General features: G+C 41.0%; 2 protein-coding genes across 6 annotated transcripts in view; both read left to right on the forward strand.

Annotated features, from left to right (window-relative positions):
- Positions 1-6831, forward strand: part of gnb1a (guanine nucleotide binding protein (G protein), beta polypeptide 1a) — a 33057-nt gene extending 26226 nt beyond the window's left edge. For all 3 annotated transcript variants that reach the window (XM_084016516.1, XM_084016515.1, XM_084016517.1), the window contains exons 7-11: positions 621-687; positions 1986-2187; positions 2726-2942; positions 6089-6204; positions 6745-6831. In XM_084016516.1, coding sequence (XP_083872642.1) covers positions 621-687; positions 1986-2187; positions 2726-2942; positions 6089-6195 — 593 coding nt within the window. In that variant the 3' untranslated portion in view covers positions 6196-6204; positions 6745-6831. The remainder of the gene's footprint in view (positions 1-620; positions 688-1985; positions 2188-2725; positions 2943-6088; positions 6205-6744) is intronic.
- A 3469-nt stretch (positions 6832-10300) lies between these two features.
- On the forward strand, positions 10301-23694 carry nadka (NAD kinase a). 3 transcript variants are annotated; one of them, XM_084015448.1, is made up of 12 exons: positions 10301-10443; positions 11210-11386; positions 13749-13832; positions 18491-18620; positions 18799-18907; positions 19001-19086; positions 19963-20065; positions 20175-20317; positions 20769-20868; positions 21630-21787; positions 21915-21997; positions 22458-23694. In XM_084015448.1, the coding sequence occupies exons 2-12, from the start codon at positions 11235-11237 to the stop codon at positions 22603-22605; spliced, it is 1296 nt and encodes a 431-aa protein (XP_083871574.1). In that variant the 5' UTR covers positions 10301-10443; positions 11210-11234; the 3' UTR covers positions 22606-23694. The 3 variants fall into 3 exon arrangements, with proteins under 3 accessions (XP_083871574.1, XP_083871575.1, XP_083871576.1); XM_084015449.1 differs by lacking the exon at positions 10301-10443 and adding an exon at positions 10559-10574; XM_084015450.1 differs by lacking the exons at positions 10301-10443; positions 11210-11386; positions 13749-13832 and adding an exon at positions 15968-16401.
- Positions 23695-24980: the final 1286 nt, after the last annotated feature.

The following is a 24980-nucleotide window of genomic DNA, read 5'->3' on the forward strand; positions in this document are numbered from 1 at the left end:
CACTCCTTTGCTGCATTTTCAGAGACTGTTTGCATTCCGCACTCAAGTTTCAATTTGTCTCTTTTGTAAGATGAAGAGACGGCACGGAGAGCCATTCTATTTTTGATGTGATATTGACATTGTCTTAACCTCATGTACTGGTGTAATCTTGATTATTTTCATATCCGAGAGATGCCAGTCACATGTTGTCTTTCTCCATAAAAACAGGAGCTGGTCGAGCTGTATCCCAGCTCAAACTAATGAAAGTGTTGAGCTCTTAGGCAAGGAGCATTCATCTGATCAGTGTCACATGATGCAGGAAGTGTGTCAGCATTTTAGTTCTAGTTCCCTTGCTATAGGGAGGGGTATGCACAGTCTGCCAGCTAGTAAAGGATGAATTATGGAAGCAAGTCATTAAACTGGGAGATACCCTACAGCTTTTTTTTCTGTTTCTGGGAGTGAATTGGTCAATTCATCTCCCCCACATCTAGCACATACAGCATTCCCTGAGGATATAATGATACTTTGGAATAGAATTTCTCTCTCTGTGCAGAACATAAGGAAACTAAACCTGTACTTCTTAAAACTATAGAAGTCCACCATGAAAGAGTTATTCATTCAATGTTGTTGATCCCTGTCAGGTTACCTGTCCTGCTGTCGCTTCCTGGATGACAACCAGATTGTCACCAGCTCTGGAGACACCACCTGGTGAGTTGTGATACTGCACCCTGTGCAGCCCAATACACCACCACCACCACAAGTTAAAACCTCCAAAAAGAGTTGTATATTTAGCACAATTTAATAAAAGAATAAATCGTTAGTTGCAGGGCTGTCGTGTTGTATTATATTGTAAGATGTTCCTACATTTATTCCACTGTCAACCCTTTTCAGGTTGTCAGGACTATTTGTGGGCACATAGCCTTTCGTTTCCCAAAGTAATATTGGGATTCTCAGTCAGCATTGCCTACTTTATCTGATGAACTACCATTTAAAGCCAAGTCAACCGTAAACCCCAAGTGCTGGGTCTGCCTGGGTGAGATAGGCATCATACAGCTACCCGCCTCACGTCATGGGTCAATAATTGTATTTCTTGAATGACAATCACACGTTTCAAAGTGCACTATGTATTGTATTGTATAACGCAGCTGTAATTTGACTTGTTACTGTATTAAATGTGCGCTGGTGCTAAATTCTTAGACTGTAGTGTAACTTCCCTTTTTATCATTTTGGTTTCATTTATTAATATGCCGCAGCCTCTCCTCTGCTGCCTCACAAAAACAAACACACATGGAGTAAATACAACGAACCGCAGAGCAGAGAGGCTGTAGTGAAAACCGTAAAATAAACCAGCTGAACTGAAGGCAACTCGAGTATTCTTGAGTTTACAACAACCCGGGTCATTACTGTAAGTGCAATAATACCGGCACTTAAAAAGCCAATACTTTATCAATTCACCCGATCCAACAGCATTAACCTGTAGAAAAGCGATATTTCAATCTGCTGTCTTCCGCAGTATCGTCAGTTACGTTATGTTATTATTATCAGCGCTACAGTAGCTCAGCTAATAGGTAAAACCAAAGCTGTCTGTATGTAGTCTAAATGATGGCTTAGTTTGCCTGGCCTTAACTCCTGGCTGAGACAAAGTGTCCACTCCTCCATTCACGTAATTATTCACATAATCATAGGAAAGATGTCTGTGTTCTTCATTCTTTTTCAACGTCACTAGGTATCGTGATGTTGTGATCACGTTTTGTTTCCTGTGACATATTATTGAGTTTAAATAGTGAATTTGCTTTTGTAGATATTGCATTAAAATCATTTAATTATAGTGGAGATATGAATGTTCTAATCCTATTTTGACTTTTATTTGTTTTTATAATATAATAAAAAGCCGATTGATTAATGAAAAAAGAATCCATTACATTATCAATGATGAAGCAAGCCAATAAGGAGTATCGATAAAGTCCTAACCGTACCCATCTCTTAATTTGACTGCTTTCTTACAGTGCTCTGTGGGACATTGAGACTGGACAGCAGACAACTACATTTGCTGGTCACACCGGTGATGTCATGAGTCTCTCTCTGGCGCCCGACACCAGGCTGTTTGTGTCTGGAGCCTGCGATGCCTCAGCCAAGCTCTGGGACATCAGAGAAGGAATGTGCCGGCAGACCTTCACTGGCCATGAGTCGGACATCAACGCTATCTGCGTAAGGCCCCACACGAATGCTCTCTCTTACATGTTATTAACTAATCATATTGGGCTGTCGAGTCTCGAATCATTCAAGGCACATCACACATCAAAGACAAGTCTGTCAGGTTGATGAGGGCACGTCCACGTAAAGTCACAAGTTAAATAGGCAGATTGGTTATGTCTGTGGATGCGGAAGATTACATGCGTTTGAATTAAATTGTCTTAACCTCCTGTTGCATAATTTGTACATCAAAAAGAAACACTGGAGTGCATATTTGTGTGTTTTAGGTAATTATTGAAATGATGATCCATCAGTTTGCTCAAGAATGGAATGACTAGAAGGACCCTGAAAAAATAATTGAAATCCTACTGACCCACAGATTTACACTTTTTCGGGACCAGTAGCACAGAAAACTACTATTACACAACCTCAGAACAATAACAAATATAATCACGACTAAATGAAGATATTTGAGTTGGCCACAGTTACTCTAAAATAAAGGATGTGCACAAAATTATCAACATTGACGAGTCTCTTTTGACCTTTATTGCAGTTCTTCCCTAATGGCAACGCATTTGCCACGGGTTCAGACGATGCTACCTGCCGGCTGTTTGACCTGCGTGCTGACCAGGAGCTGATGGTTTACTCACATGACAACATCATCTGCGGTATCACCTCCGTGGCATTCTCCAAGAGCGGCCGCTTGCTGCTGGCTGGCTACGACGACTTCAACTGCAACGTCTGGGACACTTTGAAGGCAGACCGTGCAGGTAAGCCACAATCAGGGGTAGACAATAAGGGAAATTTGCCACTGGCCCGGAGGGCAAAATGAAAAGAACTAAGCTGTCCATGTAGCAACAGCTGGGTGGAAGAAATGTACTCAGATGTTTGTTTACTGGCAGCTTTGCCAGCTGTTAGCTCTGGCCAGAGAGGCTGGAGGTTGGCGATGCACTCAGCCATGTCACTAGCAGCCCCTACTGGCCTGGGGCCGGTTAAGAGTAGCAAGTGAGGAGTCGGCTAGCAGTAAATGGCAATATGAATCGGGCAATAAAAATAGTTTTGAGAAATTGTGTTTAATCGCAACCACGATAGGTCCTTGAGCATGCATGCATGCATTACTGTCCATCCAAAATATTATGCACTTCGTCCATAGCAAACTTTCATGCTGCTGAAGCAGACACGGAGGTGCACATCCCATCATGGGTGCGTGTGAGGCGGAGGTAATGATAATAACAAGCACTTTGGTTCTTGGACAATATTGTCAAGGAAGGTACCTTGCGTCACGTCGGCGGTAGACGTCATCAACAGTCAAATGCCTCATTTTTGATAACTGTCGCAGTGATCCTTAAGAAAGATTAATCTACTGCAACAGATCCAAAATCCCAAGAGTCATATACCACAGATCAGCTAAAGATGTGATTTCCAAAAATGTGAGTTTATTCTTGCCAGTCTAACTGTGATGTCATAGTTTTAGTGTCATGATTTGGCAACAGATTTCTGATTTAATGTATCTTTTTCTGGAAGGTTGAAGATTTGAACACTAATTTCCTTTTAGAAAGTACATCATAAATGCTACAGGATATAGTAGAAGGAACATAGTTATAAAAAGTGTACTGAGTAGTATCAGTCAGGGAAGGTTACAAGAAATCTTTCATGCACTGAGTACAGCTGACCACCAAGACGGGGCTGCAGGGCTCCATTGCTGCAATGGAAGACACTTTCATAAACTTTTGCCTGGCTGCTGACAGGTCGCAGCGTATGCTTGTTGAAACAATCTCACATGACATCTTGACTAGTACGTAAGGCAACTCAAGCTCAAGCCAATACATGGAAAGAAGAATTCATGGTATAGCTTCATGACCGTCACACTAAATGCTATATTTGGCAAAAGTCAAACATCACGCGCCAGTAGTATCAATAGGACCTGCGATGCTTTTCAATGTAAAGTGTAACATAAATATACAGAAAAATCCAGGAGGAAAACCTGCTGCCATCAACATTCCTGTTTACTAATGCTCCCTATGAAATCTTAAGAATGGGGATAAAGTGTATTGGTCACAGTATTTCTGGATCCAGATTGACCAGATGACTTAATCACTCAAGAGCAAAATTAAGAGGCTAAATCTATGAAGAACTTGTTAGCAATTTTGTGCTCAATGGTGGATGTACAAAGTACGTTTAGGCTACTCAAGTACTGTAGTTGTCTAAAGAACATGTACCCCTGAAATTGCACTTGAATATTTCCATTTCATGTAACTTCATAATTCTTCTGCCAATATTTCAGAGGGGGAAATGTACTTTTTCCTTCATTACATTTAATTGACAATATTAGTGACTAGCTACTTTACTGATTCAGATTGTTGATATAATATACACAAATAAAAAGTTACACGCACTAATATTTAGTTGGACCGCCTTTAGCTTTGATTACGGCACGCATTTGTCGAGGCATCATTTCGATAAGCTTATGCGATGCCACAACAATTATTTCTGTCCAGAGTTGCATACATTTTTCTGCAAGATCTTGTATTGATGATGGGAGAGTGGGACCGCTCCGTAAAGTCTTCTCCAGCCCATCAAAAAACCTGACCAACTGAAGCAACCCCAGATCAAAACACTGCCCCCATAGGCTTGTGCTGCTGCCAATAGGCATGATGGGAACTTCATCCGCCCTTTCTTACCCTGATGCCCCATCACTCTGGAACAGGGTCAATCTGGACTCGTCAGACCACGTTGCCTTTTTCCATTGCTCAAGAGACCAATCTTTATGGTCCCTATCAAATTTAAGCCTTTTGTCCAGATTTGCCTCACTGATAAGTGGTTTTGTTAAGGCTACACATCGGTTTAGTCCCAATCCCTTGAGTTCTCTTTGCATTGTGTGGGTGGAAATGCTTTTACTTTCACTATTAAACGTAGACGTGAGTTCTACTGTTGATTTTTTTTTTTTTACGATTTGATTTAGCGAAACGTTTAATTGATCTCCAATCGCCCCTTCTAAAACAGAGAAACATATTTTTCCACAACCACAGGATATGTCTTTTTTGAAAAATGTCTTGATTTGAAGAATTGAGAAGCTGCTCACTGCATCAGTTAGTGTTAAATAACTTGGTGCCAGCTCAAACATATTAATCACTGTAGAAATTATCCAATGGATACCTTACCTATTTGCTAGCCCACTTTGAGTTTCACATTGTGCCAGGCAAGCATCACTTCACCAAAAAGCAGCAGGTCAGATATTGCTGCTTTACCAGGGATTGTGCACGTTAAAGTAGACTAGATGAGGCCTCCTCACTGCAGAAGTGACACCTCGCTCATTATTCTTAAGAACTTCTTTAGAATCTTATTTTTATGTTAGCTGTTGGATATTGATGATGATGATGTTTTGTTGTTCCACATTATAGAAGGCATTAATATACATCTGGGAGAGCAGCAAGCGTCAGCTGCTCCAACAGTGAAGAGCCCCTGTCGAGGCATGAATACTTTACAGCTATTGACTGCATAGTGGGTCAGGGATCAGAGGAGGTCCACATCTGAGCACACTATTTCTCACACACACACACACACACACACACACACACACACACACACACACACACACACACACACACACACTTATTTGATCCATTGGTGGTGGAATATTGATTATAGGTCGGTATTATCCTTCAATAAGTAAAGTGGAATATATGTTGTTTCAACCAAACAACCAATATCAGGTATCAGGACCACATATTCCCTGAAACCTGCTTCACCTCATACCATTTTCACAGTGGAATCCAATTTACACAGACATGTAATTAATATAGAAATTATGAATGTACCGTTTTGTCACTCACACGACTTGCTGATACCCATTAATATGGTTATAATCAGACGGAGCTGGTTTGTTGCTGTGTCTCAGTCTCTGGTGTATTTGCAGGTGTCTTGGCTGGTCACGATAACCGGGTGAGCTGCTTGGGTGTGACCGACGATGGCATGGCAGTGGCTACAGGGTCCTGGGACAGCTTCCTAAAGATCTGGAACTAGAGTCTGAAGGTAAATGAACTGAGAGGAATAGTCTTTTGATGTGTAAGAGTGAATGAATTCAATGGTTTAGAGACATAATCAGCTACATGGAACCTGATCTAGCACGGTGGTGTAGTGGGTAGTACTGTTGCCACAGCAACAGGGTCCTGGGTTCGATTCTCGGATTGAACCCCCACCTGCAACCCTGAATACAGGATAAAGTGGTTGACGATGGATGGATGGATGGAACCTGATCTATAGTTTGTATTGACTGCCATCTGGTGGTTATATTCAACCAAGAGAGAAACCAAACATATTTGTTAAACATATCTCTCTCTCAGCTTCAGAAATTCTCAAATCTCAAAATGTTATTGACATTTTTTGACAGTTTTAACACATATACGAGTAAAATAAAAATAGAAGCAGTTTTTGTCTGCAGTTTATAAATATTTTCAATCTGTAATTAAACAAATGCATATGTGATCAACCCTGGATTTAATGATTTTACCTTTGATTTGCTGAGGCATTATAATAAAATAATATGCTTTTGTTTGTTTGTTTTGTTTCCAGATGGCATCTGGACTCCAAAGTTGATTGGAAGACCATTCCAACATCACAATGTTTAATTTTATTGCATATCCAATCTATTCAAAAACACCATGATACTGACTCCAAACACCCCAAAAAACTATCAAGGGCAAAAATTCTCTCTCTCTCTCTCTCTCTCTCTCTCTCTCTCTCTCTCTCTCTCTCTCTCTCTCTCTCTCTCTCTCTCTCTCTCTCTCTCTCTCTCTCCCCCCCCCCCCTTCCTTCTCATTTAAAAGAGCACAATTGTCTGTCACTCATTCAGCTACAAAAAGAGAAAAAAAAGGCTCGAATAATTTAATGGTTTCAAAATGGAAAGGGGGGGGAATTGTGCATTCCTCCATGACCATGGTCTGGTATTGTAGTAAGTGAAATACAAACAAGCTGCCACTACGGCCACTTCCAAGCAAACGTGTCCTGCCTCCTCATTGTACACAGGTCTGAGTGAAGGTTATTACATGACAGTGATCTAACTCTTAATAGCTTTTTGGCAATGTTTTTTTTTTTTTTTTTTTTCATTTTTTTTTTTGTTAAAGAGAAGTAGATCAGTGAACTGTCAGTTAATGTTTAAAATGAGGATCAAAGCTTTGTTTTATTTCCTAGTCTTTACACATTTTAGAGAATGTTTTTAAGATGAAAACTAGAAGAACCTCCAGATCATGTCATTTTAAATCCAGCTTTATCCCACTGGAGAACAAAGTGAGAGAATTGAGCTTCAACAGGGAGTCCTCAAGCCACTTCTGGCCCTTCTGTATATTTAGTCCCATGATACTTTTACTGTTTCTTTCTTCCAGTGTAGTCCACAAATCTTTGTTTGCACAAAAATTAAACTTTGCATATATAGAATAATGTTTAAAGAAAAAAAGTTAACTAACCAAGCACATGCTGTTTATGATGATGAATGCTCGTTTTTAAAACGAAAAACAACAAAAACAAACCATTTTAACCATTCTTACACCTTTTTGTCTGGCGACAGTGTAGAATAATTAAATGATGATTAACCCATCAGATCATAATCCACCCTGCCCCTCTTTTTTATTCATTTTTTTCTCCTTTAATTTAGTTTTGTTTTCCCTGGTTTCTGTTGCCCGTGGTTGGGACCGGTGATGTGATTTGGTCGGGTAGGGAGTACCTCCACTTTAGCCCGGTTGCAATCCGGACGTTTCTCTTTTAACAGAGGTGCCCATTCCATGCTTGGAAATGCAGTTACTACTCTGTGAATGACATGTTGTATAAATCAATGTTTGAAAATAATGATATTGAAACTTTTTAAGTTAAAAACGAAAAAAAAAAGATTTTGGTTGTCTGCCATGGGTGGGTTATCTCTTAGAATCGCATGCTGTAGAATTGCTTAAAAAGGTGCATATGGAATTAAGTCCTTTGATGTTTTTCTTTAAGAAAATAACCTGTTGAATATATCAATACAATGATATTTATATTTTTCTTTATCTTTTTTTTTTCCTTTTTTTTTTTCTTTTTTTTTTTTGGCTACTCTGTGCATACATGATTCAACTAAAATGTCAAAGCTATGCACTTGAGAAGCAAACCCTGCAACATAAACGGTTACTTGGTCCATACTTGGGAGGGATTCCACAAATTAAGAAGTAACGTAAATGTTTAAATTGTACACACATGCATACGTACATTCATTCACCTAAACATACACAATCTCAAATGGAACAAATGAATTTTCATTCCTTCTGTAGCAAACAAAATTCCACTTACAAAGAAAAACATTTTATAACAGGTTTTTTTCTGTCCTTTAATAAAAAATGAAAAAAAAAATCTTGCAGCATCTGAATGGCAGAACTTTCTGTTATTCCCTTCTCCTTGTAAACAGAGACGCTCTTTCTTTAGCAGTAGTGACCTTTTTTCCATTTTGTTTTTTTCTCTGCGACATTCTGTACAAAAAAATGTGCTGTAATTGTGCGTTAGGCCTGGAGCTGGCAAAAAATAAAATGAAATAAAAAATATTAAAAATTACTTAAATTCCCTTTCCTTTTCTCTCTTTCTCCATCAAATAACTGTAGAGCTCTGCACCCCCACTGTTCCCTTTTCACCTTTTGTATTTAATTTTAAAGTCAGTCAGTGTACAACCGAAAGCTGGATGCAAGATAGAAACTATATTAAAATGTACTGTTATTTAAGATGTAATAAAAAGCAGTTTGAGATGACCTCCTGTGTTGAGTGTGATTCACTTAGAGCGGTTACCACTGAAGCTAGAATGTTGCAGACTGTTTTGGTTTCCTTGTAATTATGTTCAAGTCAAATAAACAATTTCTTACCCACTGTTGAATCAGCCTGGCTTCTCTGTACAGTCATTTCCCAATAGTTAATTTGCATATATATGCAGTTTGTTCATAAGAACACACCATTGACAAACAATCAATAAATTCAACTGGCGATGTGTCCGTTTGGTACATGAAGAGACGCTACATACTGTATGCTTCCACTCGCTGAGCACAACTACAGAGATCTACACCTCTTGGATTTACTCCTCACCTTTGACGCCCCCTAATGGACATAAGTGTGAAATGCAATAAGGAATTTCAGATAAGATTATTTTATAGGAGAATGCATAATTTGTATGGTTTTATGTGATTTTAATCAGTGTGCATTACTCCCTTATATTCTTTCATGAAGTTAAATGAATAGAACTGAACTCTGTTCTGTGCAACAATATAATAGAAAGTCTAACCATCTCTTTGAAACGTACTGATGAACGGCTGGGAGGTAACATACTTTTTGCTACAGGTTCAATACTGATCTGATTTTTATTCACCCTGTCCTATGGCAGTATATAGAAAGTAGTTTGCTTTAAGCAACAACATAAATCATATTTCACATTAGGACTTGTAAGGAGAAATAGATGTTTTATATAGCTCTGCAAATTTGCCAAGCATTACTCCAGAGTTTTGGTACATGAATAAGCTAAATGAACAACTACTGCAATGTGCTGGACAGTGGTGCTACCAGTTGGTGGTAGCGGGGAAATAACATCTTTAATATATGGCCCACATAACTGCCTATTTGGGAGACATGAACCCAAGAAAGTCGGATTGCAAAATTGGACTACCAACCTCGAGACCTCAGCTCCTTGATTCCTATGGGCCAATAGGGGACCAGCACCTCATTTTTGCCCCAAGGCCGCCCACAACCCAGCGCCCCATGCAACTTAATCCTGGCCATGCACAGCAGTCAGACCACCACAGTCCTATTGCATCACAGTCCAGATTGCATCACTGTAAAAAAAAAAAAAAAATTTGGGATGATTTGACATATAGAATTAAAAATCACAGAGAGAAATAATATACAGAAGGGATACAATTATCCTACATTTTAAATGTATGTATGTGTATATATGATGTCATGTCTAATCAAGTCTGTAAAATTAGATTTTTCTATAATCAGGTAATTACATAGCTATTCCTTCCTGTGACTCAATCAGAAAGTTATTTATCCTGGCACTCAGTGTCAGTTGGGTCCTTGGGTCCACCATGACGTCAGCGAGGAGAGAGTCTGCTGTGATTGGTCGAACCGTATCAGGAAGCGCTCAGCCGACTGTTGACAGCTCTCTTGCAAAGTAAGATGGTATGCTAATGAACGAATGGCGAGGCTGTGATCACCACGGCCGTTTGCTGCGCCCCATACTCGTGTCGTCCTTGGTAGCGCTTTGGGAGAAAGGTATTGTTGGCCACAGCAGTGAACACGCTCAACTGCCGTCTTAGCTCGCTAACTAGCTGCACACTAGCTTAGTTAGCTCGCTGTGAATATTCTACCATCTGGACCCGCCACCATTCATCCGTCATAGTCGTGTATGTTGTTATGTCTCAACGTTGATTAACATTTGGGAACTTGATAACGCGCTCTGCTCGCTAGCTTGTCGTATGTATCCGTATTATAGTCATTGTAGCTAAGTTATAGCGAAGCGACCGTTTGTCTTACGTAGCCGTCACGCAATTATTCAACTGTATTTAGCTAAGTTACAGCCAATATACATTACAGCTGGTGCTAGCTAGGTTAGCTGTTTATCCAGCTCATTAACGTTAGCCGACGTTGACGTAACTCGTAAAAAAACCTCCTCGTTCACCAGAAACTTTTCTAATGTGCTGCTTCACGCTTGACTTGCATAACTTTGGAATTTCTCAGCTTGTAACAGAAGTGTCGTTAACATTTTATTTCAACGTGATGCAACTAGACTAGACCGTTAAATTCGTTTAAGTAAACTTAGTTTATTAATATCATAAGGTGAAGATATATTTTATACAAGGAGATACATTATACAAGTACTCTTATGTTTACAATTTGTTAAATTATTTACTGTAAAGTGATCCATATGAAGCGTAAATCAAATTGCCATTTTTTTCTCCAATAGAGTTTGGCCTAGACTTTTAATTATTGTACGCCTGCTTACATTTGAGCGTCGTTAATAATGAATGTGCCTGGTCAGTTTACTTGCAGCCTGGCTGTCTGACATGGACAGTGGAGAGGAGGTGCGAGTGGACGCTGCCCCTTACTGCTGCTCCACCTGTGATGGAGGGGAGGTTGCCGGACGCAGCCTGGCTCGACGCAACAGGAAGACCCGCAGCCTGAGCACCTCCTCGGCCTGCAGCTCCTCTGACTACAGGTGGGTGTCGGACACGGAACATGCTTAGGCGATCTCAAGCCTGTTATTGTGGGTCACAATAAAATAAATGCTCCCTGTCCTAGACCATACATTAATCCAGCTTGATTCTTATCCAGCTATTGATTCTGGACTCGCCGGTAAATGTGGAATCAGCGTTTAGCCTCGACTGGTGTTCCCTGTGTTCTCACTGTTCTTGCATACTAATCTTTAAGCAAGCATGCCTGGATTTGCTGCATCCACATTTTATTACCACATCACTTGCTCGAGTGATTGGCAAGTGAGAGGCTACAGAAATTGGTTCAGCTTTTCAAGGTCCAAATGCATACTTATTTTATGTTCATCGAGCACATTGCCACAACAATACAGCTCTAATATTTTTGATATAACGCAACACAATTTGTGTCCCTTCATCCATCACAGAAGAAACCAGAACATTTGAATCTTGAAACGTTTGTTTGCTGTGGGTGTCGCCAGGGCTTGGTTTATTCATTATTTGCCAACAGTGATGAGGTTTCTTACTAGGAAAGCATTGGCTTATCTATCATGTACCAATCAAGACTGAGTGACATTTAATTTCCTCATTTCCTATTCAATAATGGCAGAGGTAACACATGTCCAAGATGTTGAAATACAGTCCCACAGATGCCATTTTATTAAGGTTATCCTAATTTGGTGACCATTTTATGACATTTCGCAGAAGGTCGTTGTGATGGATTAAAGTAAACAAAGGAATGTGTAAGAATTGGAATAAGAAGGTGATGACTTGTTGTTTGATGATTATAGGGCAGTGACTCATAAATGCCAAGCATGAGGGAAGTCAATTCCCTTGGCGGCTTAAGATCTGAAACTAGGTTTTGTTAAAAGCCCAAAATAAAGTCAGAGGTTAAGACAAGTGAATCATATGCTGCCCTCTCCTCTCAGATTTCTTTGATCGTCACCCAAAAGAAAAACAAAATGGTGATTTTATCAGGATAGCATTTGGAATAGACTTCAAGCTTGGGTCATTCAGTAATATGACAGGCTGACGTGACTGCCTTAGAATTATCATCATCAGTCATGTTTCATGTCAGTGACACTGACCTTTTTCATGTCAGTGTCACTGACCTTTTACCTCCAATACAGCCATGTTGTTTTAAACATTTACTACTACTGGACAACTACTAGATAACTCTGAGAATCTCTCTCTCTCTCTCTCTCTCTCTCTCCTGACCACACACTCGCTGCGCTTGCACTACACATTGAGCTGTTCTGAAATGACCCGGCTACTCGTATAACAGCATGTTTTCATCTAATAAGAAAAGCTGGCTGGATATCTCCTGCATTACTTTACCCACAGTTGCCAAAAAACATTATAGCAGCTGTCGGGGAAACTCGCCACTATAATTTGGAGTGCTGTAATCCATGATCACCTGGCTTCACATAGCAACAAAATAGTGTCTAATATGAACTGAAATGTAAGAACCCGGCCTATAGCAGTAAGATCTAGTCAATCGCACTCTTTTTTTTTTTTTGTTCTCCTGGAACCTTGTACTCTGTTAGACACTTTATTTACCCAGCGGATGAATATGTAACTAATTGCCTTTCTACCATTTGTAACATTGGCTTTGAAGAACCTTGATTGTGGAATCGAGCAAATTAAGTAAAATGAGCAGCTCAAATAAACGCGATAAGGCAATTGTGTGATAAATGCAACAGGCGTAGTGTTTAATCTGAATGGTTATCAAAACTGCTGGGCTTTAGTTTATGGTGTTTGTATTGCAGGGAGGATGGATATAATGTTTGTCAGGCATACATATAAAGGTAGAAGTGTTTGTGTTTCAGACATTTCACAATGCATTATTACCATTTGCCAAGAATTAGGAAAAGTCTTGACCCAGTATAAGCAATGGACCCATTGTTCAGCACCAAAGGTCACAGAGAACATTTAGCATGTTGTATAATACATTAGAAAGAGTGGTGGTTTGTCACTGGGCGACCACAAAGATGACACACTGTATGAAATAATCTCATATATCTGGTGATGATGGAGGAAATGGGGACATTTAGAGAAAGAGCCTAAGGATTTTCACAGACAATCACTGTGACTTCACTTCTCTTTTTTTCCTTTAAAAGGAGAAATGAAAAAGGAATTTATTTGATTATAACTTTTGCATGAAGAGGCATTTAGAAATGTTGGAATTTTAGAGAATACTGCAGGACAACATTCTCCAGCTAGAGTGAGGGGAATAAAACTCAAAATAGCGTGCACTTAAATGCAATTATGTTTTTCTTTGACAAACTATCTATAGGTAATCTATGCATACTTGCCTTGCAGCTTCCCATTGTTAAGCCAAATGTTTGCATTTGTCACCTTCTCTTTTAGGAGACCTCAGTCGCTTCATGGACCAAGCCCTGTGACCACATTCGGCCCGAAGGCATGCATGCTTCAGAATCCACACACAGTAATGTAAGTAAAATGGGTTCTGCATCATCATAAAGTGTTTCCACCTGGGGTTTTTTTTGCCCCGAGTCGGTGTACAATTTGCATAGTCGTCAGGTATTCTGTGCTGCAACAACAACAACTATGAAAGAGACTTGCTGTTCAACATTTCAACACGCAATTCATATTTACTTTTGTTTTAAATAGGACACAAATATGTAATTCTTAGCATTATAGGGCTTAAACAAGTGACATCTCTCTCACTTTAAGATGAGAGTAAATTAGTAAATAGTCTGTAACTGCTCAATGCAGCAATCTACATGGTGCTGTATACTTCTCCTAAACTGGTTGTTTCTGAGAAGCTTCTTCCACTTTAGTTTGTTCATATCCTCTTTGGTAACTTCAGTTTGCAAAAAAGAAAAGAAACATTGCACACGCTGCCTGTGCTGCTTTTGTTATGATGCCAAGTGAAGTGATTGTGAAAGGAAGTACTTAAGCAGCGCCATGTTTTTGCATTATTTTGGTCCGACCCACTTGGATTTTTATAGATAATGTACTGAATTAATTCCCTCCTGACAAATAAGTTGTGAAATGATGTGCTTTTTCTTCTAATGGTGTTTGTCACCTGAAATCAGTTGAACTGAGAGGGTGTAGACCTGCTGAACACCAGACCGAAAGCTAAAAGCCTCCAAAACCAGTTCTCACACTTCGGCGCTGCAGCATCAAAGCTTGTTTTGGCATTTTAGATGATGTTTTTTTTTTTCTTCTCTTGTTGGTTATATGGGACATTCATATGGCAACTGTGCATAATCATCATAATAGTTTATTGAAGAACACTTTAATTGACCGAACATTTGAAGTGAAATAAAAAATACAAATGCTTTTGTTCCCTCCATATATACAAATACTGGGCTGCTTTTCCTGTTAAAGCCTCGTCAGACTGGTGACTCCCTCGGTCACATAAGTGTCTCGGCACTGCTTGTTTTAGGCCACAGGAATAGAAGGATTAGCTTCCTCAAAGCGGCTATAGGGTTATATGTAGTAAAACCACACTATCTTTAAAAAAAAAGAAGCTTAGTCTGTCTTCGTTATGGATGGATAGTTCCACAGAGAAATGCGTAATTCTCCATGGACGGGTGTGGTTGTGATAATGCTCAAGGTAGATTGCTAACTTGTTTTGCTTGTTTGGTGTTGCCTGTGGAGATTGATTGTCGAAGGCCGTTTGTTCTTAGGCTGCAGTCACAATCTGCACCTGTCCCAAAAGTACTTGACACCCCAAACACACCCTGAAACTAAACGCGCCAATGGCCCAAGGAGCCCTTCTAGAGCCAGCCTTGTCAGAACACTATGTTCCACATATTTTGCCAGCCGGCGATGGCGGTATTATATTGTCACCGCGTGTGTGGGTGTGTCATAATGACATAATGTGGTCCTGGAAGCACCTGGTGGAGCAGGTGTGGAGCAGGAATTACTACAGGGTGAGAGGTGGTTCCGAGTACAGATTCCCGTCACAAATCTTTACAGATGTGTGGTTGAGATCCAAATGAAGGCCATGTTTGGGGGAGGGGCTATTGGCGGAGGGGCTATTGGCGGAGGGGCTATTGGCATCGTGGCGGCTGTGATCCCATCACAAGAAGATCTCTAGAGTCTTGTTTTATGTGATCTTCTTTCTAAACAAACACGCTGCCAACTGTTGCAGACTTCACACGGACGCCACATTCCATTACATAATAATGTAAGGCTGTTGATATACCTCACCCGGGACTTCCCCATCCAGCACATTGTCTTTTCTTGGAAATGGGTCATAAAATCAAACGGAAGTTTCTCTGGCTTTATATACAACACAATCAGTTTAATTATTAGTTTAAGTGTGACATTGTTTCCTTTAATTACCTGAAGGATAGCAGGTAGATTCCAATGTGACATATCTTATACGGTAATACTTGATTAGTTTCTAATTTCTTTAAACATAGAAGAGGCATTGTTGTACAATAGGCCCTTTTGGTTATAAAACCTGCCATAGCAGTGGATATACTCGTTTCAGGAAGAGTGTTGTTGTGTTTCAGTAAGTCACTCCCATCCAATGAGAATAAGCCTGTCCCTGAACTGGGCGGGTCCAGCACAAGCAGAGTGGGCTGAGCTGAGATGAAGTCAACTTTAAGATGAGTGGAAGCTTTAATTCAGCAGCAGAATGCACCGTGAAGGTTTAGTGTTAAGTCCTCATTGGGACAAATATAGCACAGTGGATCCTGCTCAAGGACTTGTTAGCTGATCCCGGGGCCCGACCACAGTGCATGGAGTGACCGTCTGCCTCGCTCCGCCTCTCAGACGAGCCTGGTGGCTGACTCCCCAGCTTGACCGCTAGAAGTGAACCGAGGCTGTTGCCCCAGGTGACTGTCGACGGGCAGCGATCGAGGAAGTTCCTTAGAAGTAGAATGAGCTGTTCTGTCAGCGCGGGCCACCAGGACAGAGCCCCGTTCTCCAGCTGAAGCACCCTGAAGCGGCATCCTTGTTACATGTGTACAACCATGAAGTTCAACCAGTGCGTACTGCAGGACACTGCTGGGAATCTCAGCGAGAACAAAGTGTGGAAATGGTGAGAAGCAACTTCCCTGTTACTAAAAGAGAGGATATGTTTGAGAGTCAGACAGCGAACCGCTTTTTGCTTTGGATTGACATAAATGGGTGGGGGTGTATTTGTGCTGAATGTGCTCGGTTGGAACTGATATGGCTTTTGAGGCTCATGCGATGTCAAGGTTTTGTTCTACTATGTCGAGTGGTAGTCGTACGACACGAGAAGTGGCGGTGTTTGCATGTTATCTGGCGGTCGTAACAGCGTGGCTCTGTGGTTTGGACAGAGCGAGGGTTTTGAATGAAAGGGGAAGGTCAGGGTGTGGATGCTTTGAGGTGGTCTAAGGAGAAACCGTCCATGAATAGATCACAGACCCAGATTCAAATGCTAATGACATTTTTGCTTTGCCACCTGTATTTGTATTTGAAAACATGTCTGCACAGCTTCCATTTAGTACTGTGGTAGGTTAACTTGATTTAGGAAGGACTGTATTTGTATTTTTACTTCCACCTACAGTCCCTTTTGTAAAGGTTTAAATGCCACAGGGGATTGACACAATAACATGTGCAGTACAAGGCAATCTGATAGAAAGTTCCGCCTTGTGAATAATCTGTGGCAATAATAAGGTTTCAGTTCATAAGAAGCAGAGGATATGTCATAAAGATTCTGCTTTCTTATGTTATTTTCTGGGACTGAAGAGTTTTGCATGTCGTGTGTATTTGAATCACTCGTCTTGAGTTATATTTAGAGGGTTTGCAGGTGTCTTTGGGTTATTATTCCAAAACACTGATGTGTTCTCCTGGTAGGGCCCTCAGGTGGAGAGAAAACCTGCAGGTGGTGTGTGCTCATTTTAATAGGCAGTTTCTGTATCTGAGTAGAGATATCCGAGCCAAAGAAAAACAACGTGTAATCACCAAGTCAATCACCAATAGAAAGCAAATGGGAGGGTATCACAGGAAACCGGCATAACACGAATTGCATTGACATAGACAAATCGGTTCTCAAAGAAGCTGCACGACCAGAGGGAACAAGTGTGGACTGGAATTCAAGTTGAATGTCGCATTTTGTTTTCTGATATAATGGAGTCAGTGGTTCCTTTAAGAATAATCTCCTCATTCTGTCCTTTCGTCTCGGTGACTGGTTGTAACTGGGCTTGAAACTGCCATTAGCCACACTTGATTTGTGTAAATGTCGTCGTGTGATACCAACGCTCATTTCCAAGCCGTTTAAAACAGAGCCAGTGTTTGTCAAGTATGGTGTTGAGGGGGACAGGGTTTGTGGGCCGCCTGTGTCTGTGTGAACCTGCTTGCAGGACCTTTCAATTTGACTTTGTCTTCATATGGTTTTCATTAGTTTGAGCCCCAGGGAGATTTTCATGCCTTCTGTTGGTCTGGTCTTGTCCTCGAAACTCGTGGCTCTTCGCCGCCAACTCTGAATGCCCTTTGGTTTTTTATAGCCGAGTTCCTGAGAGACTTTTGCATTCTTTTTTCATTGCATGTTCTTTTACTTGCACGTTTCACACTTATTGTATTGTTCCAAACATTTGACATGGTGCCAATAATATCCCCGACTCATTGTGATGGTTGAGATGAGGTGAAGGTCCTGCAGTATGTTGTCCTTCTCCTACCTTGCGACTCTGAGCAAGGAAGGGACAGAAACGTTTACTTTTAGGCATATAATGGACGCGGATATCCAGAGGCTTAGTAGCTTATTCACACACTGGTAGTTATATCTGCTTATTTGTTTGCTTACGTTTACCATGACTTCAGAAACCCCTTAAGCAGAAGAGAAAATAGCCCCTTAACCCTTGACACATTAGGAGATCCCTTAAGAGCTAAGAGGCTTTTTTTTAATGACGGGATATTATCTTAACTGTGGCAGGAAATTCTTACAAAATGTCATAAGCTAGCAACTCGTTGTGCTAGGAAGCTTCATGAATTCACTTTAAACTGGTGGCTCTATTTGGTACTAAGCAGTCCTTGTTATGATGAACAGGCGGATGTTTTGGTTACTTTAAAATGTTATATCAGCCACGATGTGAAGTTCAACACGCAGATCTATGCCATGTAACGGGGGAAGTCTTACCGAGTGACCTGTCGGTTTGTGTGTTCAGGCACATTCAGGACCCCGCTAGCCAGAGGCTGACGTGGAACAAGCCACCCAAAAGTGTCCTTGTCATCAAGAAGATACGAGATGCCAGCTTGCTTGAGCCTTTCAAAGAGCTCTGCAAATTCCTCACCGAGGTATGACCACGCATTCACCGACACGACTGACTGTGATGGGGGCAGCTTTTAACAATGAACCTAACTGGCAGTGTGGGAAGTTGGTGAGGGATGTGAAACCAGTTCATGTGACGCCGTCTTTCATTCGAAGTCCTTGCTGTCGGTTGCTAATCTTGTGGGTGTTTTTTTATGGTTACAGGTGAAAAACATGATTGTGTATGTGGAAAAGAAGGTTCTAGAGGACCCAGCCATTTCAGACGATGAAAACTTTGAGGTCATGACGAAGAAATTCTGCACTTTCAGAGACGGTAAGAAAACCAGCAAAGTTGTCTTTGCTTGACGAAAATGGTCAGGATCTTAAATGAGATGTTAAACGGGCGTATTGTTTCTATATTTTACAGATCTAGACGACATCTCCAATTGCGTAGACTTTATCATCTGTCTTGGTGGAGATGGAACTTTGCTGTATGCTTCATCGCTCTTCCAGGTATTCCACCAGGTCTTCCTCCTGTCACTTAAAAACAGCATTCATGTGTTTTTACTAGTGCTGTCATCGATTTAAAAAAATTAACCAATTAATCGCACAATTTGCCGTAATTAATCGCTTTCTTTCTTCTCAAGAATAAAGTATGTTATAATGGATATTTAAATGTAAAATGATGGAATTTATGTAGAATCAACACAAAGGAAGTATTTAAATTCAAATACTATTGTTAAATAGCAGCTTTTTTTAACTTTAAGCACAGATTCTCTCATGTGAACTACAGATTTCCAAAGAAACCATCAAGGCCATCAAAATTAAGTGTCAGCTTGAAAAAGGCACATTTCTTATATGCACTAACAGAACATTTCAAAAAGGTCCACAATAGAACATGCAAATATGGAAAAAAGAACAAGGAAATATTCTGCTGTGAAGTCAGATTGATAAATCCTTTTCACTCCATAGAACAACAATTCAGCTTAGTCATCCTTTACATTCAGCCCGTTACGGAGACAGACAGTCTGTTTACATCGTCAGAGGACAAAGCAGCACACGCCACATCTCGTGTTTCTCTCAAATTACCGGGATAATTTAAAGAAAACTGCTCGGCGATCGCTCGCCACGATCCCTCCCCGCTGGCGCCGCAGCCTCACCCAAAATCTTACGCTGAACTAACGGCTAACGGCTTTGCGGCACACGTCGTCATAGGTCTTACGTCAGCCGCCACGGGAAGTAAACAAAGCACAGCTGCGTTAATTTCGTTAAAAAAAATGTGCGCGTTAAATATTTCATAATTAACGCAAAGATTAACGCGTTCATTTTGACAGCACTAGTTTTGACATTTACTTATGACACAATGGTCTTTCCTTTGTTTATTTGTAGGAGAGCGTTCCACCAGTTATGGCCTTCCACCTGGGCTCCCTGGGTTTCCTGACACCTTTCAAATTTGACAGCTACCAGTCTCAGGTCACCCAAATCATTGAAGGTCAGCCTCTGTCTTTCTACTCCATAAACACTTGTTTGTTTGCAAAGCAGGTGTTGCTCTCAATTTTCATATACAAAAGACCTCATATATTGGTGTGTATTGTATATAGGTAATGCTGCCATCGTCCTGCGAAGTCGCTTGAAAGTCCGCGTGCTCAAAGAGAACTGGGAGAAGAAGGCCAGAGTGGACGAAAAGGGCATCATCCTGACTAACGGGGAGATCGAAAGCAGCCGGAGAGCCGTGCAGTATCAGGTAAATAATCTGCCATATTCTCACTCTCCTTGCATAGATGAAAGTAGCTTTATCCCGGTCCTCCAAAAACCAGCGAAGACGTCGGTAAATATGAACGGTTACCATGGCAGCAGCCAACGGGGATCCTCATAAAGAAGGACTTACGCTGGTTTCACCGCAGCCTCGGTCCACGGTGTCAAAACAGCTCATGTACGTGGTGACATAACGACTCACGTGACTTTAAAGGTGTTGTAAACAACCACATAAGTAAACCCGCTCGTCAGCTCTGGAACAAGTCGGTTCGCTCTGACTGCAGGAATGACATTAATAGTGTTGGACAGGTGTGTTTCCTGACACACATCCCATTAAGAGGTCACGCGTCGCGTCTAGTGCAGAGTGTAGACCAGATTTGGTGCCACCGTGTCAAAGTGTGCGGATAGAGGAGTTTATGACATGTGGCCGTGTGTTCCAGGTACTCAACGAGGTGGTGGTGGACAGAGGGCCCTCCTCCTATCTGTCCAATGTGGACCTCTTCTTGGACGGCCACCTCATTACCACGGTGCAGGGAGACGGTGAGTGGGCAGATAATCCGTCTCTTAATCGGTGCGTAAATGCTGACACGGGGGTCCGTTGAGTTTGAGCCGTAGCACCACCGTGTAACGCCTCTGGAGTCAGAGAGTGCTGACACATGAAGCAGGTGTGTGTGGTGGGTAAAGGCAGCAAGCATTCCCACTTCCACAGCTGAGTGGTAATTAGGACTGTCTGAGTCAAACCAGTCTGACAGCCCAAACAAGACGGTGTGAAGTCAGCAATGTTTAGTCTCCGCACCTCAGGCTTCAGCTCCCAGCAAACGGAGTCATTTGCACACAGGCTTTTAGATGTCTAGAAAAAATGTAGCTTGACGTTACAGCAAAAATGTTTAAAGGATTTTAAAAGAGTACATCTCATGTCTTTACATTTCTTCAGCTCGAGAGTCACGCAGCTTAATTGCAATCACAGTTGCAAATAGCATATTAACCTTTACAGTGGGTTATATATTTACTATATTTACTATAATATACAAGTGAATCCACCATGTGAGTTAATTTACACTCCAACATGTAGCAACATTAACACTTTTTAAGAATGAGATATGGTGGTATAATCTATGTCCTGTAGTAGTATTTTAACTTTGAGGGGATTTGAAAATGTTGGTTTGCCACGAGAAGAAGCCCAGAATGGGGAAAATAAGAGCCATCTTTGTGGGAAATATAACGGAGGCTTTGCGCTTAATGTGTTTGTGAGGTGGACCTGATATCGTACCCTAATGCTCTGCGTTCTTGTGTCCTCTCAGGCGTGATCGTATCTACACCTACAGGAAGTACAGCGTATGCAGTGGCAGCAGGAGCTTCCATGATCCATCCCAACGTCCCAGCCATCATGATCACCCCCATCTGCCCACACTCGCTCTCCTTCAGACCCATCGTGGTGCCTGCAGGGGTGGAGCTCAAGGTATTAACACAAACTGTTCGAGTCTGTCGAGAAAGTGATGTTTTTTTTTTTACCAAATATGCTGCGAAAGAATGTATCCCAGTCCATTTGAAAACAAACCGGGTTCTTTTTGCTTGCTGATTTTCAGATAATGTTGTCACGTGAAGCTAGAAACACAGCCTGGGTGTCATTTGATGGAAGGAAGAGACAAGAGATCTGCCACGGGGACAGGTTAGTCCACATAGCCAGCTGGTCATCGGCCACACACGCACCAGGTCAATAAGAGCGATGCTGAGTAGACGCAGCAAAACAAAGCCAAGAGACGGCGTAATGGATAATAAGTTTAATTCTCCGAGCAGCTGCCTCAACACTGACAGGCTTTGTTATGTAACCTTGTCAACCTGCTTAATGGGTCTGAGTCAAGGAGTGTGCAGCATACCAGATCCAGCTTCTTCCTTTTATGTAACTCCTCCAGATATCACCTCCCTGGTTCTTACAATGAGGGGCCATTCATTGAAGGGCTGTAAAACAAATACCCAGTGTTGCTTCAGAAGGAAGCCACGTTACTCCATCTCATGTCAACACCCCCTCCTTTTGTTTTTTTTGTTTTCTGATTGCACTTACCTGGACTTTTCTTTCCTTGTTCACCCCGCAGTGAATGTGACACAACACCTTTTCTCCTCTGTTCCAGTATTACCATCACCACTTCCTGCTTCCCTGTTCCCTCCATCTGTTTCCGGGACCCAGTCAATGACTGGTTTGAGAGCCTTGCCCAGTGTTTACACTGGAATGTGAGGAAGAAGCAGAACTACCTCAGCTCAGAGGACGAGGAGTCCTGAGGTACGAGGCACTATCGAGGTCTTCTCCAAAGTCTCAAGGACTCCTTAGTCTTGGTTTTAGCTCGCCTGTGCTCTGTGCCGTTTCATCTTTCATGGATAAGACTCACCGAACTCCATTCAGAAATGTGTCATCATAGTGTTGCTCATGTTGGTTAAAATTGTTCCATAGTAATATTGCAGGTATTGGGCCAAACAGCACGTTGCTGCAGTCCTTCGTATTTTGTTGGAGTAAATGTGCTACACTTTGGAACTGCAAAGTATTTAATTACTTTCAATAAATTAACATTAACATTAATAAACCAATTCATACTGAAATAACTCAGTTTTATTTCAAAAGGCCCTTTTTTCCAAAGTACTGTAGGTTTTTATTTTATAACGGCATTTCCCCCGATGACACTTTTTGTGGAGTTGTCACAGCCTTCCTCAGAGAACCACCCCAATCCTCCCCACAGGCTTAACAACAGAGAAGAGCTTTCATTCTGCCCCGAACTCCTCCGGCCCAGATCCGCCGGGTTCAGGCTGCGTAAATACAGACCTTCTCGTCTGTGATATGACACAGATTGTGATTGTTTTTTAGCTATTGACTGAAAGGTGAGGATGAGGAGACTGCTGACAACTCCACTTTTGAAGAATTCAATTTTAAGTGTCAGTTAGAAAAATAAAATAATATTATCTAATAATAATATTAGATTAAAAACAGACTTTTGAATATGGCATTTTTAAATCAAACATTCAAACTGCATTTATTATTATTAGGAGTATGTAGAATACCGAGAAAATATGCCCTGTTCTAATGTGTAAGCACATTAAAATGGTAGATTTTTGAATGGAGTTTGGCTCCACTATTGGTCCAGGATCGCTCCTGTGTGCAGCGTAAACCTTTTGACGTCAAAAAGCTTTTTATTTGAAGAGAAAGCGGTTTGACTGTTATTCAGGAGGAGATGCTTGGGATGCAGTTGGCTGGCAGCTCTGAAGGTCACATGTGGATGGTTATTACAGTAGTCTCGATGGTGTATTTTAGCACTTTCAGTCTTTAAGATGGACGGCAGGAACACATCTACTATTTTATTTAAAAAAAAAAAAGAAAAAGCAAGTTCTTTCCGTAGAGGTGAAGGATTTTCTGGAAAATTCTAAATGATTGGTTAAGTCAAGCTTATTGTAAAGAATGGCAGGTGTTGTCCTACACATTTGTAGTTTCATCCTGGGAAAGAGGAGATTTAAAGTAAATCTACTTGGCAATAGAGACCCAATTGTACAGACTGTGCCTTAAAACACTGGTATCATTAATGTATAGAAATATTATTTTCAAAGGTTTACATCACTGTGATGATGTAATCACACACTAGCAGAGATTTGTGCGTTTTCATCGTGACCACGTGTCGACTGCCGTCTTTGCTGTCTGACACTCGAGTGGCTAATGGAGATCTGTGGTGTCACATAGTCTCCGTTCTGCAGTCAAGAATGCCAGGTGGAGATATTCATTCCAGTTCAGATGTTTTTAACGTCTGTTTTTCCAAATGCCGTCAAAGCCATAGCTGAAGTGTGTGTAGGTTTCGTAGGCCGACGTCTGTGGGCTGTGGGTTAAAGGTTTGTTTGCTCTGTGTTTGTTGAGGAAATAGAATTTTTCAGACTTTGGTCAGTTTGCTACAAATCTGCCACTGTGCAGCCTTTCCTGAAAACTTTTTACGGTGGCCTATCATACGTGTCTCTTCAGATGTTAATATATACATTACAAAGTGGCTCGACAAATTGTGTCAGGGCGAAAAAACGGTGGCCTCACATGTTGTAACTCAAGTGGTCCAACTGAGCTCTAAAAGGCAATCATTCCTTTAACTTTGAGTACATGTATAAACAGTATGTGATGATTGAATAAGAGAATAAGTCTGTTTATTAACCTGTTTACAATGTATTATTGCTGAAAACAAATCTCTTTGATACTTTTTTTTAAATATTAATAAGCTCTTCAGTTTTTGTTGTCTGTTTTAGCATTCTCCAACTCACTATTTCAAGAGCTTGTCATTGATCACAAGTACTTGTACATTCAAATGGAACTAAAGTTTATTAAAATTGCATTCCAGGACAACGTGAAGTCTCATTTTCAGAAGTTGTATAATCCATGTGTCAAAAACAGATTGTTTCCAGTTTGGACTTTACGTCCCAGTAACCACCAGTTCTGCAAAAAGCCCAGGTTTTTGACTTCTCTTTTCTATGAATCATTGTCAACTCGTCTCTCAAAGTGCTTTTCACTTTTGTAACTCTAACTTTTGTATCGGTAAGTTTGTTAATGTTTGTGATATGAATTCTGCTATTTTTCCCCCCCAGAGCACTTTAATAAAAAGAGAGAAATGTAACTACTAACTGGTGTGTACCCTGTT

Source organism: Eutrigla gurnardus (genome assembly GCF_963514095.1).
Source record: "Eutrigla gurnardus genome assembly, chromosome: 8".
In the NCBI taxonomy this organism is placed as follows: domain Eukaryota; kingdom Metazoa; phylum Chordata; class Actinopteri; order Perciformes; family Triglidae; genus Eutrigla; species Eutrigla gurnardus.